The sequence below is a fragment of the Eumetopias jubatus genome, unplaced genomic scaffold (genome assembly GCF_037043125.1).
Source record: "Eumetopias jubatus isolate StellerSeaLion01/CBP00866 unplaced genomic scaffold, mEumJub1_p1.0 scaffold_13, whole genome shotgun sequence".
Classification (NCBI taxonomy): Eukaryota; Metazoa; Chordata; class Mammalia; order Carnivora; family Otariidae; genus Eumetopias; species Eumetopias jubatus.
The window spans coordinates 92,454,121-92,470,415 of NW_028274819.1; the positions used below are offsets into that span (position 1 = coordinate 92,454,121).

The following is a 16,295-nucleotide window of genomic DNA, read 5'->3' on the forward strand; positions in this document are numbered from 1 at the left end:
ACAAGGCTATCGGAGCATTTCATTTGTCACCCATTTTCTCTGCTTTATCTGTTTAAAGAGAATGACTCTAAAATCATAGCAAAGGAAGCAAAGGACATTCTAGGTTAAACTGCAGTTGGTTTTCAGTGCCTACTCTTCTTCCTTGGCAGATGCTTTCTGAAAGGCCCACTGAGTTTTTTTTTTTTATGTTATGTTAATCACCATACATACATCATTAGTTTTTGATGTAGTGTTCCATGATTCATTGTTTGTGTATAACACCCAGTGCTCCACGCAGAACATGCCCTCTTTAATACCCATCACCAGGCTAACCCATCCTCCCACTTCCCTCCCCTCTAGAACCCTCAGTTTGTTTCTCAGAGTCCATCATCTCTCATGGTTCATCTCCCCCAGCCCACTGAGTTTTAAATCTCTTTTCTACTGGATTATTTCCAGTTAGGATTGTGGAATTTTGCAATTCTACCCAAACACTGGGGTCCTCTGACTTATTCCTCATCTTCCCCCAGTACCTCATCCATCAGATTTTCTCTTGAAAACAATTTCTTTCTTAATTTAGTATGACATAGGAAAGAATAAGTATTAGAACCACTGGAGGCAGTGTGGTACAATGGAAAGAGGATTTTCCTGGGAGTCTGGAGACCTTTGGTTGATTACTATGTAATTCACGGCATCTTTAGCAAGGCATTTATCTGTGATGTTATATTTCAACCATAACATTCTATGGTTTCATAATGTAAATTATGAGGATGGGTACCAAGTTCTGTTATTCTGACCTAGCAGTTTGCTTGGCACGTGATGATGTGCTGAACATATGATAGCTCAATGAAGGAGGGAATGAGTGAAGGATAAACAACACATGATACCATTATCCACTATCCCACTGATACAGAGTCCCAAATTAATGCACTCCATGATAAGACGGCCATCCACTCAGCATAGATGCCATTTGCCCCACTCTGGGGAGGAGAAAGCAGAACATTGTGTCCTCATATTCATGGTCTCTCTTGGCTTCAGGGTGGGTAACTGAGATCTTGATGATACCACAGATGAGCAACCCTCTTAACTTGTACTTCTAAGTGCTGCCCTTTGTTTTGGGGAATGGACCTTGGCACAGCGTCAGAAACCGGGCTACTTTGTTCCTGGGCTCCCAGGGGCAGCAATGACTTTCCAGAGGGTATATAGAGACTAGAGTGTGAGATAATGATCATTTAAAAACTCCGGTGGAGTGGGAAATTACCCTTACACTCCAATTGCTGGTGGGAAAAGAGATGAAGGAAAGAAGAACAAAACCAGCATTTACTGAGTGCTTTGCTATGTGCCACACACGATGCTAGCCACTTCTACTTAGATCGTTTCATGGAGCCCTCACAACACCCTGGTGGTGAAGTGTCTATCAAGGAGCCCAGCTGAGGTTCAAGCATAGATCAGTGTCACTAAAATTCTAGCTTCATTCACAATATTGCTGTTAATATAATGCTTTAGATGAAAAGTCCCAGTGGCTAATGAAAAATTTCAAAAAACCCTTTCAGAACTGCTTATGGACTGATCTTATGCAGGTGAGTTGCAGATTTTTGTTAGCACCTTACCTTCATTCCTGAGCAAAATTTATTAATATGGGGTCTAGGGTCCCCTTAGTTTCATGGGTTCTATGAACCTTGATAGAAAATTTTATATTTTTCATTAACTTCTTGTCAGAGAGCAAGAATTTCTGTCCCTTTCATGGTCCTTTTGGCCAGACTAAAAAGCAAATTGACATGAAACATTAACAGGAGAAAAATCAAATTTAAGAGCATACATATGGGGAACCCCTCAGACACGGAAATTCCAAAGACAGACAGGCAAAATCAGGTATATATGTCCACCCAAACTAAGGAGAAGGAGGTAGGAGTCTGGGACTTCAGAGGAAAGGAATGCAATTTACTGGAACATTAAAAAAAGAGTAAATGTTTAGTAAACAGGTTTGCTGGGCCATTCAGAAACAGTGGGACATGAGGGCTAGGTTCCTCCCCATCTACCATACCCAGTTCTTATCATACTGTAGTTTTATCTACAGTGATAGCTCTCTTCCTGGAGCAGGTGCTCCATCTAAATTCTTTTAGGCAGTTGAGAGGTGGGTAAAGAACTTTTCCTGAATCTGCTGGCTTGTGATTGATTGCTTTTTTTAAATTTAGATTTTATTGATTTATTTGAGAGAGAGAAAGATCAGGATTAGGGGGGAGGAGCAGAAGGAGAGGGAGAAGCAGACTCCCCACTGATCAGGGAGCCCCAGGTGGGGCTGGATCCCAGGACCCTGAGATCATGACCTGAGCCAAAGGCAGACGCTCAACTGAGCCACCCAGGAGCCCTGACGGATTGCTTCTTGACTCAAAATAATCTTCATGCCAAAATAGTCCATCTTGGGGTGGCCTGCTCTTGGCTCCTACACTTTAAAGGATATTTATCATTTCCTTCCATATTTAATGTTGGCAACAAACTGCAAAATGTTAACAGTGCCCAAGACTTTATTACTAATAGAAGTAAGTGAAAGAACAGGAATTAGATGTTTTCATTTGCATCTTTGAACTTACTAGGACACAAGGCCACAGTGGTTGTGTGTGTGTGTATAAATATCCTCATGAATGCAAGTATGAAGCCAGATAAAATGAAAGTGCATCTCACTTCTGTCTGTCTGGAAGATTAGGAATTTTTCCTAAGAAAGCTCAGTTTGAAAAACTGCGCATGTTTCTGGGGCACCTGGGTGGCTCAGTGGGTTGGGCATCTGCCTTTGGCTAGGGTCATGATCTCGGGGTCCTAGGTTCAAGCCCTGTATCAGGCTCCCTGCCCAGCAGGGAGTCTGTTTCTCACTTTCCCTCTGCCCCTCCCCCCCATTCATGCCTCTCCAATGAGTAAATTAAAAAAGCTTTTAAAAAAAGGAGAAAAAATTGGCATGTTTCTAAATGGAGCTGTGCCATTTTACAAAACCCTTTTCTTGGGGCTTCCATACATTTTCTTTCTTTTTTTTTTTTTAAGGATTTTATTTATTTATTTGACACACAGAAAGAAAGCACAAGTAGGCAGAGCAGCAGGCAGAGAGAGAGGGAGAAGCAGACTTTCACCAGCAGGGAGCCGGACGCGGGGCTCGATCCCAGGCCCCGGGGATCATGACCTGAGCCAAAGGCAGTCGCCCAACCGACTGAGCCACCCAGGTGCCCCTTCCATACATTTTCTTACCAGCTTGCTAGATGAAAAGAAGCTCTACTTATATTGGATAAACTTTAATGAACCATGTTGGCACTGATTTGTGTCCTGCAACAAAGGAAAAAAAAATCCATAATCCATTTTCCTTGTCAAATAGGATAGTTGATATTTCTTTAAAAATTTGAAGCAGTCATTGAGGAATTGGCACTTTTGCCATACTCCTTCATTTTACAATTGGATAAAACTAAAGGAAATTTTTTCAGTGTTACCAGTTTTCCTTTTCCTTTTGGTTTTGCTTGCTCTGTGCATGCTGAAGCCGTCAAAGAATTCTTAGATCATGAGTCTCTTTTGGCAACTCTAAAAGTCAATGACTTTTTGGCAATGGTAAAAAGGTGGTTTTATCATGCAGAACTTTGAAACAAAAGCTTCCTTTCCCTTTTTGCAGATGGAACTCCTACAATGCTTGGTGACCATCTGGTTTTCCTACTTCAGTGAGAAAGGAATCTCCTCACATCCTCGCCACTCACTCGTTTTAGGACTTACATGCACAACAGACAACAGACTATTCAAACAACTCTGAAAGAAATTCTGTCATCAGCTGAAAGAGCCATCAACTTTATCCAAAGTAAGTTTCTAAATCATCACATTTAAAAAATATTCTTGTGGAAAATAAGAAAATCTCTATCACACAGAAGTTCTCTGGCTTTCGAAGGGGCAAAATTTAGTATCAATTTTGATAAAAGAAGTTTTATTTATTTGTTTATTTTTTTAAAGAAAAAATAAACCCACGCTTGGAGCATTTTGAAAAAGAGAACTTTATTCATGGCCTGGCTCATCTCAAAGATATGGTAAACCATCTGAATGTGATAAATGTTTGCACTCAAGTTCCTGAAGTTACTGTTAACTGCTACTGAAAAAAACAAAGCTTTACCATACGATCCAGCAATTGCACTACTGGGTATTTACCACAAAGATACAAATGTAGGGATCCGAAGGGGTACGTGCACCCCAATGTTTATAGCAGCAATGTCCACAATAGCCAAACTGTGGAAAGAGCCAAGATGTCCATCGACAGATGAATGGATAAAGAAGAAGTGGTATATATCCACAATGGAATATTATGCAGCCATCAAAAGGAATGAGATCTTGCCATTTGCAACGACGTGGATGGAACTGGAGGGTGTTATGCTGAGTGAAATAAGTCAATCAGAGAAAGACATGTATCATATGACCTCACTGATAGGAGGAATTCTTAATCTCAGGAAACAAACTGAGGGTTGCTGGAGTGGTGGGGGGTGGGAGGGATGGGGTGGCTGGGTGATAGACATTGGGGAGGGTATGTGCTATGGTGAGCGCTGTGAATTGTGCAAGACTGTTGAATCACAGATCTGTACTTCTGAAACAAATAATGCAATATATGTTAAGAAAAAAGAAAAAGAAGAAGATAGCAGGAAGGGAAGAATGAAGGGGAGTAAATCGGAGGGGGAGACGAACCATGAGAGATGATGGACTCTGAAAAACAAACTGAGGGTTCTAGAGGGGAGGGGGCGGGGGGATGGGTTAGCCTGGTGATGGGTATTAAAGAGGGCACATTCTGCGTGGAGCAGTGGGTGTTATGCACAAACAATGAATCATGGAACACCACATCAAGAACTAATGATGTAATGTATGGTGATTAACATTACAATTAAAAATTTTTTAAAAAAAGAAAAAATCAAAGCTTTCTTGGCTAAATCGCCAATATGAATGAAAAAGGTAGAGGCCAATATCCTTGCAAATGTATGTTTTCCCCCCAACTTCATTCAGATATAATTTTAACATACAGCTATGTGTAACTTTAAGGTGTACAGTGTGTTGATTTGATACACTTACATATTGCGATAGGATTCAACCCAGTGGTGGTTGTTAGCTAACTAGTAGGATGGCCTTAGCTAATGACTCCATTGTGTCACACATAATTGCCATTTCTTTTTTGTGGTGAGGACATTTAAGATCTACTCTCTTAGCAACTTTCAAATAATGTAGTATAGGATTGTTACCTGTAATCACAATGTTGTGCATTACATTCCTAGAACTTGCTCATCTTCTAACTCTAAGTTTGTACTCTTTGACCAGTATCTCCCCCCTTTCCCCCTTGCAAATGTTCAAGTGCTGTGGAAAAAGTTTTACCAGAATGGAATTGAGATACAAAATTCTGTGTCAATTTATTTGAAAGGAGAAATCCATGATCATCTGGAAATTCCCCAGAAGTCTTTTGAAAGTCATTTCAATCTTGATGACATTAATGTTGAGTCCAGGAATCACACTATTTCATATTTAAAACATTTTTTTAAAATTTTATTTTATGTAGGCTCCACACCCAATGTGGGACTCGAACTCACAACCCCAAGATCAAGAGTCACATGCTCCACTGACTAAGCCAGTCAGGTGCCCCCACAATACTTTATGTTTTATATATTTCTGGTATAAATCATTTCTAAAATGCCATAGAAGAGTTGAAGATGGGTTCATTTGTTTGAGGATAAAACACTTTCTCCTATTGTAGTTAAAATTAAAAAAATTTTTTTTTAATTTGGAAATTATTTCAAACCTACAGAAAAAGTTGCAAAAATAAAAACAATACAAAGAACACCATTTCTCCTGAACACTACATCAAAAACTAATGATGTAATATATGGTGATTAACATAACAATTAAAAAATTAAAAAAAAAAAGAACACCATTTCTCCTTCCCCCAGGTTCACATATTGTTAACATTTAATCCCATTTGCTTTTCCAGTTGCTGTATGCTCTTTCTCATTTGCTGCCCCCTTCAGCCCCACCTCTTTCCCCACTTGCTGAACTGTTTTGGTTAAGTTACCAGCATCATGGCTTTAAATATTTTATTTATTTATTTATTTGAGAGAGAGAATGAGAGAGAGAGAGAGCATGAGAGGGGGGAGGGTCAGAGGGAGAAGCAGACTCCCTGCTGAGCAGGGAGCCCGATGCGGGACTCGATCCCTGGACTCCAGGATCATGACCTGAGCCGAAGGCAGTTGCTTAACCAACTGAGTCACCCAGGCACCCTGCATCATGGCTTTAGAGCACTTAAAATTCTATTAGTGTTTATTTTCTAAGAATAGAGTTATTGTCTTACACAACCATAGTAACAGTTATCAACTTTGGTAAATTAACACTGATACAATACTTTTATCTGCTTGATCACTCGTATTCTAATTTTGCAGGCTTTCTTTGTCTTCCATGGCATTTACGTACATACATATATATTATACAGTCCTCCCTCCTTTTTATGTGGAACATTCATTTGGAGTTCATTTGATAATTCCTCATCATTAGTCTTAGATACTATGCATTCTAGGCTGAAATACTGCATAGGTGATATTGTGTCCTTCTTTGTAACATATCTGGAGTACAAAATGTCCATCTGTCTCTCAATGATAATTTTAAAATACATTACGTTTTATTTTAAAATATTTTTCTCTATAATAGCTTTATTGTGGTGTCATTGACATCCAAAAAAACTGCACTTATTTAAAGTGTACAATTTGATAATATTTGGCATTTCATGGCTGTGAAGCCATCACCAAAATCAAGACAGTGAACACATTCATCAGGTCTAGAAGTTTCCATGTGACCCTTTATAATTTCTTCTGTAATGCTTCTCTCCTATCTCTGCCTTGCCTCCTAACATCTGCTGCTTTCTGGTACTTTTAGATCAGTATGCATTTCTAGAAGTTTATAAAATGAGATTATTCAGCAAGTACTTTTTTTGGTTTGGCTTCTTTCAGTCAGCATATTTTTTATGTGATTTATCCACATTATTGAGTCAATGGTTTATCCCTTTATATTGCCTGGTAGTATTTATCCAATGGACCTACCACAATTTGTTTATCCATTTGTTGATGGACATTTGAATTGATTCCAGACTTTGGCTATCGCAAATAAAGAAGTTATGAACATTCATGTATAAATCTTTGTATGGACATACACTCTTTCCTCTTAAGGAATTGTCTAGGAGTGGAATAGCTGGGTCAAATGGTAAATATAATTTTAATTCTAAGAAAATGCCAAACTATTCTCTGAAGTTGTACCATTTTACATAACCACCAAGAGTGCTCACTCACTAGCCCTTCCCCATCCTTGCCAACACTTGCGTGGATCAGACTTTTTAATTTTAGCTTTTGTAATGGGTGAAGTGGTTTTAATTAGCATTTCCCTAATGAGTTCCAATCTTTTGCCCCTTTCATTAATATTTTCTCAGATTTATTGGCACATACTTGACATATAACGTTGTGTATGTTTAAGTTGTTAATAATGCTCATTATTATTGTTTTAAAAAATCTGTAGAATAAGTAGTTTTATTCCATATTTTTAAGGAAACAGTCCCTCTGCTTCTATTTTCTGGAAGAGATTGTAGAAAATCTGTATAATTTCTTAAGTTTTTGGTAAAATTCACCAGTGAACCTATAGAGAGTATGGGGGGGCTCTCTGTTTTGGGGGCTTATTAACTATTGATTCAATATTTTTAATAGATCTAGGCTTATGCAGATTATATCTTTCTTCTTGTGTAAGTTTTGACAGATCATGTTTTTTAAGGAATTGGTCCTTTTCATTTAGGTTAGCAAATTTGTAGGCATGGTGTTGCTCATAATATTCTTTTATTATCACTTACATGTCCATGGAATCAGGAATCCTGGCCTCCCTTTCATTTCTAATATTAGTAATTTGTCTTCTCTCTCTCTCCTCTCAGCTACTCTGGTTAGAGCTTTATCAATTTTGTTGATTCTTTCAAAGAACCAGTGTTTAATTTTGTTGATTTTTTTCTATTGATTTTTAATTTGATTGATTTCTGTTCTAATTTGTATTATTTCTCTTCTGCTTACTTTGGTTTTATTTTCTCTTCTTTAGTTTCCTAAGGTGGAAGCTTAGATGACTGATTTTTAAATCTTCATTCTTTTCTAATATATGCATTCAATCCTGCAATATTCAACATGCCTCTAAATACTGCTTTCTCTGCATCCTACAAATTTTGATAATATATTTTAATTTTCATTTAGTTCAAAATATTTTATTTTATTTTTAAGATTTCATTCATTTATTTGACAGAGAGAGACACAGCGAGAGAGGGAACACAAGCAGGGCGAGTGGGAGAGGGAGAAGCAGGCTTCCTGCTGCGTCGGGAGCCCGATGCGGGGCTCCATCCCGGGACCCTGGGATCCTGACCTGAGCCAAAGGCAGACGCTTAACGACTGAGCTGCCCAGGCGCCCCAGTTCAAAATATTTTAAATTTCTCTTGAGACTTCTTCTTTGACCCATACGGAAGTTAGAAGTACGTTATTTAATCTGAGTATTTGGGGTTTTTTTTCCCTAGCTATCTTTCTGTTATGATTTCTAATTTAATTCCATTGAGATCTGAGAGCATACACTGTATGACTTGTGTTCGTTTAAATATGTTAATGAGGTATTGTGGCCCAGAATATGTCTATTTGGTGAATGGTTCATGCAAGCTTGAGAAGAATGTGTATTCTGTTGGATAAAATATTCTGTGAATGTCAATTAGATCTAGTTGATTGATTGGTGCTCAGCCATGTCCTTCTGAATTTCTGCCTACTGGATCATCCATTAATGATAAAGGGGAAATGAAATCTGCAGCGATAACAGTGGATTCATCTATTTATCCTTGCAGTTCTATCAGTTTTTGCCTCACATATTTTGGTGCTCTGTGGCAAGGCACATACACATTAAGGATTGTTATGTCTTCTTGGAGAATTGACCCATTTAAAAGTCTATAATGCCCCTCTTTATCTCTAGGATGATCACAGTGGTCGCCATGAGAGCCGAGCTCTGGGGTACCCTCAGTACAGCCACCTTGTGCTCCTCTTTGAGCATCTCATAGTCTGGGGGAATGCCAATGTGGGCAGCAGGGAAGGAGGACTGGGAATTGTGGCTCACGGAGCAGCTGTCTGTTATTACTATCTCTTAAAATCCTGCTTGGTGTTCTCTAATCTTCCTGGATATGTGGTTTGGTGTTTCTAGTTAATTTTGGAAAATTCTCAGTCATTACTTGCAGTATTTCTTCCATTCCTTTATCTCTTTCTTTTCCTCTGGTATTCCTACTAGGCATGTTACACCTTTTCTAATCACCCCACAGTCTGGGTTATTCTGTTCTATCTTTTTCATTTTTTTCTTTTTGCTTTTCAGTTATGGAAGTTACTCTTGACATATCTTCCAAGCTCACTGATTATTCCTTGGCTGTGTAGCATTTAAATAATTACAACAATAAGGCAAAAGCCAGGTAGGCCTACATGAATGTATGCTAAGGTCCTAGAATTACTGGTAAAGTGGGAAAAGGAATAATTGGCTATTTTTTGTAATAAGTTAAAGATGTAATCAGTAATATCAAGGTAACAATTTAGAAAGAGTTTAAATAAAAAGTACAGCAAATAAATAAGTACATGAAAATGAAATAATAAATATTTTTGAGAAATCCAAAAGCAGTCCAGGAAACAATTTTAAAAGAACCTAAAACAGTTCAAATAGGAAAAAAAAATTAGGTGCTAAATATACTCTTCTATATACACCAGTAATTAAACATAAAAAGATTAGATATTCTAATTAATAGTCCAAGATTGTCAGATGGTATTTTCAAAAACCCAACCCTGTGCTATTTATGAGCTCCATCAAAAACAAGAATGAGGAGGGTTGAAAGTAAAAGACTAAAAAAAGTCATACCATGAAAACCCTAACTCAAAAAAAGAAAAATGGCATAGTTATACAAATATCAAAAAAGTATACTTTCAGGCAAGAAAGAAGAGAGACTTTTCATAATGAAAAAGAGGTTAACCTACAGGAAGATAACCATAATTCAAAGTGTTTTTGCACCTAATAACATGGCATCAGAATATAGAAACCAAAAGAATGGCAAGACTAATAAGGGAATTAGGTATTATTTCTCATCTCATTATGAGGTATCTCATTAGGGGAGATTTTATTACACCTTTCTCAATAGCTGATAGAATAAACATACAAAAAAATCAGTAAGGATATAGGTTATCTGGGTAGTAAAACTTGAACTAGTTGACATCTACGGGATAGTGCATCTAACAAAGGCAGAGTACCTATTCTTTTTTTTTTTTAAGATTTTATTTATTTATTTGACAGAGAGAGAGAGACGGTGAGAGGGGGAACACAAGCAGGGGGAGTGGGAGAGGGAGAAGCAGGCTTCCCGCTGAGCAGGGAGTCCGATGTGGGGCTTGATCCCAGGACCCTGGGATCACGACCTGAGCCGAAGACAGATGCTTAACAACTGAGCCACCCAGGTGCCCCCAGAGTACCTATTCTTTTTAAGTGCATGTGGTATATTTACTAAAATTGGACAATAAATCAAGATGTAAAAATTCCAAAAAATTGAAATAATTCAGGATATATTCTTTGACCGTTGTGGAATTAAGGAATGTATCAATCATAAAAATAAAACTAGAAAATTTCCCTACTGTTTGGAACAAAAAGAACCTTTAAATTACTGATGGATTAAAGAAGAAATCATAATGGAAATTAGAAGTGAGTGCTCATGAACATGTGACATTCATATTATGGGAAGCAGCTAAAACAGGGCTAAAAGGAAAGTTTATAGTCTTAAAATGGATATAGTAGTAAAGAAATAATGCAGAACATTAACTATATAAATATCTACCTCAAGGAGCTAGACAAAGGAGAGCATATCATATCAGGCAAAAATGTTAAGAAAGGAAATAAAGAGAAGAGCAGAGGTAAATATTCAAAGGACAAAATCAACAAATCCTAAATTGAAAATCACAGCTTGAATGAAGAAAAATGGAGAGAACACAAAACTTGAGCATACCAGGAAGATGGGAAGGGGGAAGAGGCGGGCAAAATGGGTGAAGGGAAGTGGGACATACAGGCTTCCATTCATAGAATGAACATAAGTTACGGGGATCAAGTGCACAGCAGGGGCTGCTCAGTGGTATCTAATAACGCTGGAGGGTGACAGGTGGTCGCCACTGCACCTGTGGCAAGCCTAACATTATGTATAAACCTACCAGATCACTATGCTGTACACCTGAAACTAATGTAACATTTGCGCGTCAGTTCTACTGCAACAAAAAGAAATGAATAATAAATTTTAAAAACAAGATTTTTAAAAAGGCAAATGCAAAAAACCCAAAAAAACAAAACAAAAGAAATAACAGGAATAAAGAGGTATATCACTACATTTCCAGCAGACATTTGAAAGATAACGAAGAGAATAGTATAACCATCCACCTATACTGACAAATTTAACAATTTCCCAAAACACAACATTTTTGAAAAAAATTAACTTGTGAAAATTGTCAAAAGAAGAAATATTACTACTAATGAAATTGGATCCATAATTATAACTCTGTTGCTAAGGAAATCGTAGCCTCTGATGTCTTTACTGGTGACTTCTCTCAAACATCAAGGGGAAAAACCTCATGCAAATTCTTTCAAAGAACAAAATATTAGGAAGCACTCCCTAACTTAGTTTTATGGGTCCAGGATAACCTTAACATGATAAGGATGTTGGAAAATTTTTTTGAGACTGATCTCTCAAACTCTGATGCAAAAATTCCAAAACAAACATTACCAAACTTAATTCAGTAATATACAAAAAGGATAATCTACTTTGACCAGGTAGATTTACTTCAGGAATGCGGGGCGCCTGGGTGGCTCAGTCATTAGGCATCTGCCTTCCACTCGGGTCATGATCCCAGGGTCCTGGGATTGAGCCTCACATTGGGCTCCTTACTGCACGGAAGCCTGCTTCTCCCTCTCCCACTCCCCCTGCTTGTGTTCCCTCTCTCTGTCAGATAAATAAGTAAAATCTTTTTTTTTTAGATTTTATTTATTTATTTGACAGAGAGAGAGAGAGAGAGACAGCAAGAGAGGGAACACAAGCCGAGGGAGAAGCAGGCTTCCTGCAGAGCAGGGAGCCCGATGTGGGACTCGATCCCAGGACTCCGGGATCATGACATGAGCCGAAGGCAGTCGCTTAACCGAGTCACCCAGGCGCCCAAATAAGTAAAATCTTAAAAAAAAAAAAAAAAGATTTACTTCAGGAATGCAAGGGTTGTTTAACATTAGAGGAAGGAATCAATTTAATTCTCCACATTCTTGGAAGAAGAAAAACAAAACTACGATGATAAAATTGAATATCAATTTATAATAAAATTATCATCAGATAACAGTAGAAGAGAACTTTTTAAATTAGATAAAGAGTGTCTATAAAAATCCACTTAATGGTGAATTATTAAATTAGTAGTCTTTCCAACAAACTGTGCTGGAACAACTGGATATCCATATGGGAAAAGATGTAACTTTTCCTTTACACTGTACAGAAATATTAACTTTAAATGGATCATATACTGATATGTACAAACTAAGATGATAAATCCACTAGTAGAAAACTTAGGAGAAAATATTCACAACATTCAGGTACATAAAGATTTCTATAACAGAACCTGGAAGCACAAATTACAGAAGAAAAAGATTATAAATTTAACTTCATCAAAAGGTAAGTCTGATTTTTAAAAATCACTACTAAGAAAATACAAAGGTCAGCCACAGTTGAGGAGAAGATATCTCCCATGTCTCATGAATATACCATTTCCTTTGATTAGTGAGGCCTTTGGGGCCCTGCCCACCTACCGAGTTATTGAGTCTGAGTTGACTCACTCCCATATGTGAATATCAGGCCAGAAAATACATCACAAGGCTCCCTTGGATCCGCCTTCAGTTTTCACAAGCACTCTGTAGCAGGTCAATAGCTGCTTTTCAAAAGGGCTAGAGCCATGTCAAGGAGGTGACAAATTCAAATCTCCAAAGAGTATCTCCCGGTGGATGTTGTTTCTTTGTTGCCAGAAGCTCCAACTGACAGTCATTGGTCACAGCACCTGTAGCTCAAAGAGGCCATTAGTGTTGTGGGCTCAGAGGTGGAGAGTAGACCACAGTTAGGTGCACATCTTCCAACACAGCTGGGTTGTTTGGGCCCCACTGCAAGTTTTTCCCAAATCTTGCCATTTGAATCCAGGTGCTTTTTTTTTCCCCTATGGGAAAAAGACAAGGGCGCCTGGGTGGCTCAGATGGTTAAGCGTCTGCCTTCGGCTCAGGTCATGATCCCAGGGTCTTGGGATCGAGTCCCGCATTGGGCTCCCCGGTCCTTGGGAGCCTGCTTCTCCCTCTGCCTCTCTCTCTCTCTCTCTCTCTCTGTCTCTCATGAATAAATAAATAAAATCTAAAAAAAAAAAATCCATATGAAATCAAATTAAAAAAAAGAAAAAGAAAAAGACAAGATTGTTTAACACACACACACACACACACACACACACACAAACACACTTGCAAGGAGATTGCTTCTCTCTGGTCAGGAGTGTGGTGCACGCAGGGAGCAAGAGAAGCTCGTCTGCAGGGGATGGCTGGAGCAGTGGGAGGCTTCTCCCTCTTCGGCACCTTGTCTCACTATTGTAGGTGCCCCCCTCACGCCTACATAACTCCCAGTCTCTGGGGCTCTGTGCCTTTGTCCCCACACATGCTAATATATTCCATTACCTATTGCCCCATAGCCAATTTCCCAAACCTTAGGGGCTTAGAACAACAAAATGTATGATTTCAAAGTTTTTGGTTAGGAATCGGTGTGGCTTAGCTGGGTCTTTGGCTTCAGAGCCTTTCACAAACATAATGAAGGTGTTGGCCAGGCTGTAGTCATCTGTGGCTCGACTTGGGGAGGATCCACTTTCAAGCTCGCTCACATAGTGGCTGACAGATTGAGCTGTTCCCTGGTTGTCGGCTTCAGATGAGAATCACACACCTTGATTTTAGCCTGGTGAGACCCTGAGCAGAGAATCCAGTCACAATGTGCCCACACTTCAGACCTACAGAAACTGTGAGATCATAAATCTGTGCTGTTTTAAGCCATTGTGTGAATGGTAATGTGTTAGGCAACAATAGAAAAGTAATACCAACAGCTAGGAGAAGGGGGGGGTTCCCTTACTTCCCTCCACTTGGGGTGAGAGCACCTGCTAATGGACCCCAAGCTGTCTTCTCTTTCTCTTAACCCAATCCCATGGGAACCCTTGTCCTTCATCTTCCAGAAAGCCATGTCCCTGTCACTATCTCATCCTCATCTCCCAGACTGTCAAGAACAGTGAAGGGTCTAGGGTTTTACCCTACTTGCAAGCTAACAAGCTGGCTTGTCCTTGTTTTAGAGATGCTGGTAGGAGAAACAAAACTCTTGGATCAGAGACAAAGGACTTTATTTATTTTTTGAAGTTAAAGATAGTATTTTTATTTTTTCTAATACAACTTCCAGTTTTAGTCCATGTGCAGATGTAAAAGGTTACAGTTTTATACTATGATCATAGAAGTGGGATTTTTATAGTCTACATGTTTACTTAATTTTTTACTGTGGCTTTTCCCCCCTATTTTCCTGGGAGCAAGATGTTGAGACAAAGGACTTTATTCTCATGGTGAAAACAGAAGCCAGAGCGCCATTTTGCCCAGGTTCCCTGAGTCCCACAGGGCAGTGTAGCTGAGAGCCAGGTAGATGTCACTCACCGTGGGTTTGTGTCACAGCTGGGGAATACTGAGCTTAAGGAATCAACCACTTACCTACTAAGTAGAAGCAAGCCTGCTCTTTGTCCTGGGGGAGATGTTAGTGTATCCTTCAACATTTTTCTCTGTGAACACAACCCTGAGTGATAGCTTGAGAAAAGCATGGTCAAGGCCTTGCATCTTGATACACCCAAAAAGAAGACCCTTGTGATGCTCAGGGTCCATGGTGCACCATCTCTACTAACCAAAGTTAAAGAATATAAGCATAAATAGTGAAATATTGACCTAAGAAAAATAGAAAGTGGAAAAGGTAGAAATTTTAAAATCTAAAAGAAATGAGGTTTATAGATTTTAAAAGGTTATAATTTTTAAAAAATATTTTATTTATTTATTTGACAGAGAGAGACACAGCAAGAGAGGGAACACAAGCAGGGGGAGTGGGAGAGGGAGAAGCAGGCTTCCCGCGGAGCAGGGATCCCAATGCAGGGCTTGATCCCAGGACCATGGGATCATGACCTGAGCTGAAGGCAGATGCTTAACGACTGAGCCACCCAGGCGCCCCAAAAGATTATAATTTTTTTAAATAAACAAAAAGGTTCAATATACAGATAAGAGAAGCTCCTAAAAAAAAGAAAACCAAGGAAAAAGAACAGAATAATAAAAATTTATAATCATAATAAAACACTTTTCTGAAATGACTTTAAAAGACTTGAAACTTCACACTGGAACAGCCCACTGTGTCACTGATGCTAGCAACTTAGACAACAACTTAGCTCAACATCAAGACATATTCTTGTAAAATTACCAAACTTAAAAAAAAAAAGGAAAAAAATATCCTCTGAGCTTTTAGGCCAATGTCCATAACTTACAAGGGACAGAAAATCGGTTAATCATTAGACCTTTGTGAAGGAAGTAATATGTTTATGGTATGTAAGGGAAGAAAATGTCAACCAAGGATTCTGTACTTAGCAAAATTCACTTTCAAGTGCAAAAAACATACATTGTTTGAACATACAGGAATTTCAGAATTATTATTCCCATAAGCCATTTCTAAAGAATCCATTGAAAAAAAATGCTTTGAATAAAGGAAATGACTAGAGAGACCTCAACATATGAATTACTGGTGGAGTTTCAGTGTAAACCTGCTAGTAGAACAAAGATTCAGTGAAAATTAAAAGCCAGAGAGGATAGCATGTAATGGCTCTAGGATAGGATGCAGATATAATACAATCATTTAAAAAAAACCTGATGATTGTTGGGAAGTGGAGAGCATATGCAAAATTTTAAAACTATTTTAGTAATCATAGTTGGTGGTGGTAATATTAACATTGTTATTTTTAGACCGTTGTGTGTGTAATGTGGGATAAAGCAAACAATTGATTATGGGATATTCTAACTGTATTCGATTCTAATTTTATTCTATTTTATATATTCCAATATTATAATTCATATAAATATAATTTTATGTTATGCATGTTATAGATAATTCTAATTTTATTCTATGTCCTTGAAAACCAGAATTTTCAGTG

At 38.3% G+C, this 16,295-nt stretch overlaps 1 protein-coding gene across 2 annotated transcripts in view; it reads left to right on the forward strand.

The window, feature by feature from the left end:
- Positions 1-16,295, forward strand: part of LOC114226031 (prostate and testis expressed protein 2) — a 76,410-nt gene that overhangs the window by 39,080 nt on the left and 21,035 nt on the right. Inside the window, exons 1-2 of one of the 2 annotated variants that reach the window (XR_015766654.1) lie at positions 3,716-3,802; positions 3,952-4,321. Coding sequence is in view for 1 of the 2 variants with exons in the window: in XM_088017847.1 (XP_087873973.1) it covers positions 3,721-3,802 (82 nt within the window). In the remaining variant the exon portion in view is untranslated. Of the gene's footprint in view, positions 1-3,622; positions 3,803-3,951; positions 4,322-16,295 lie in introns of those variants that run through there. The other variant, XM_088017847.1, reaches the window with a different exon arrangement.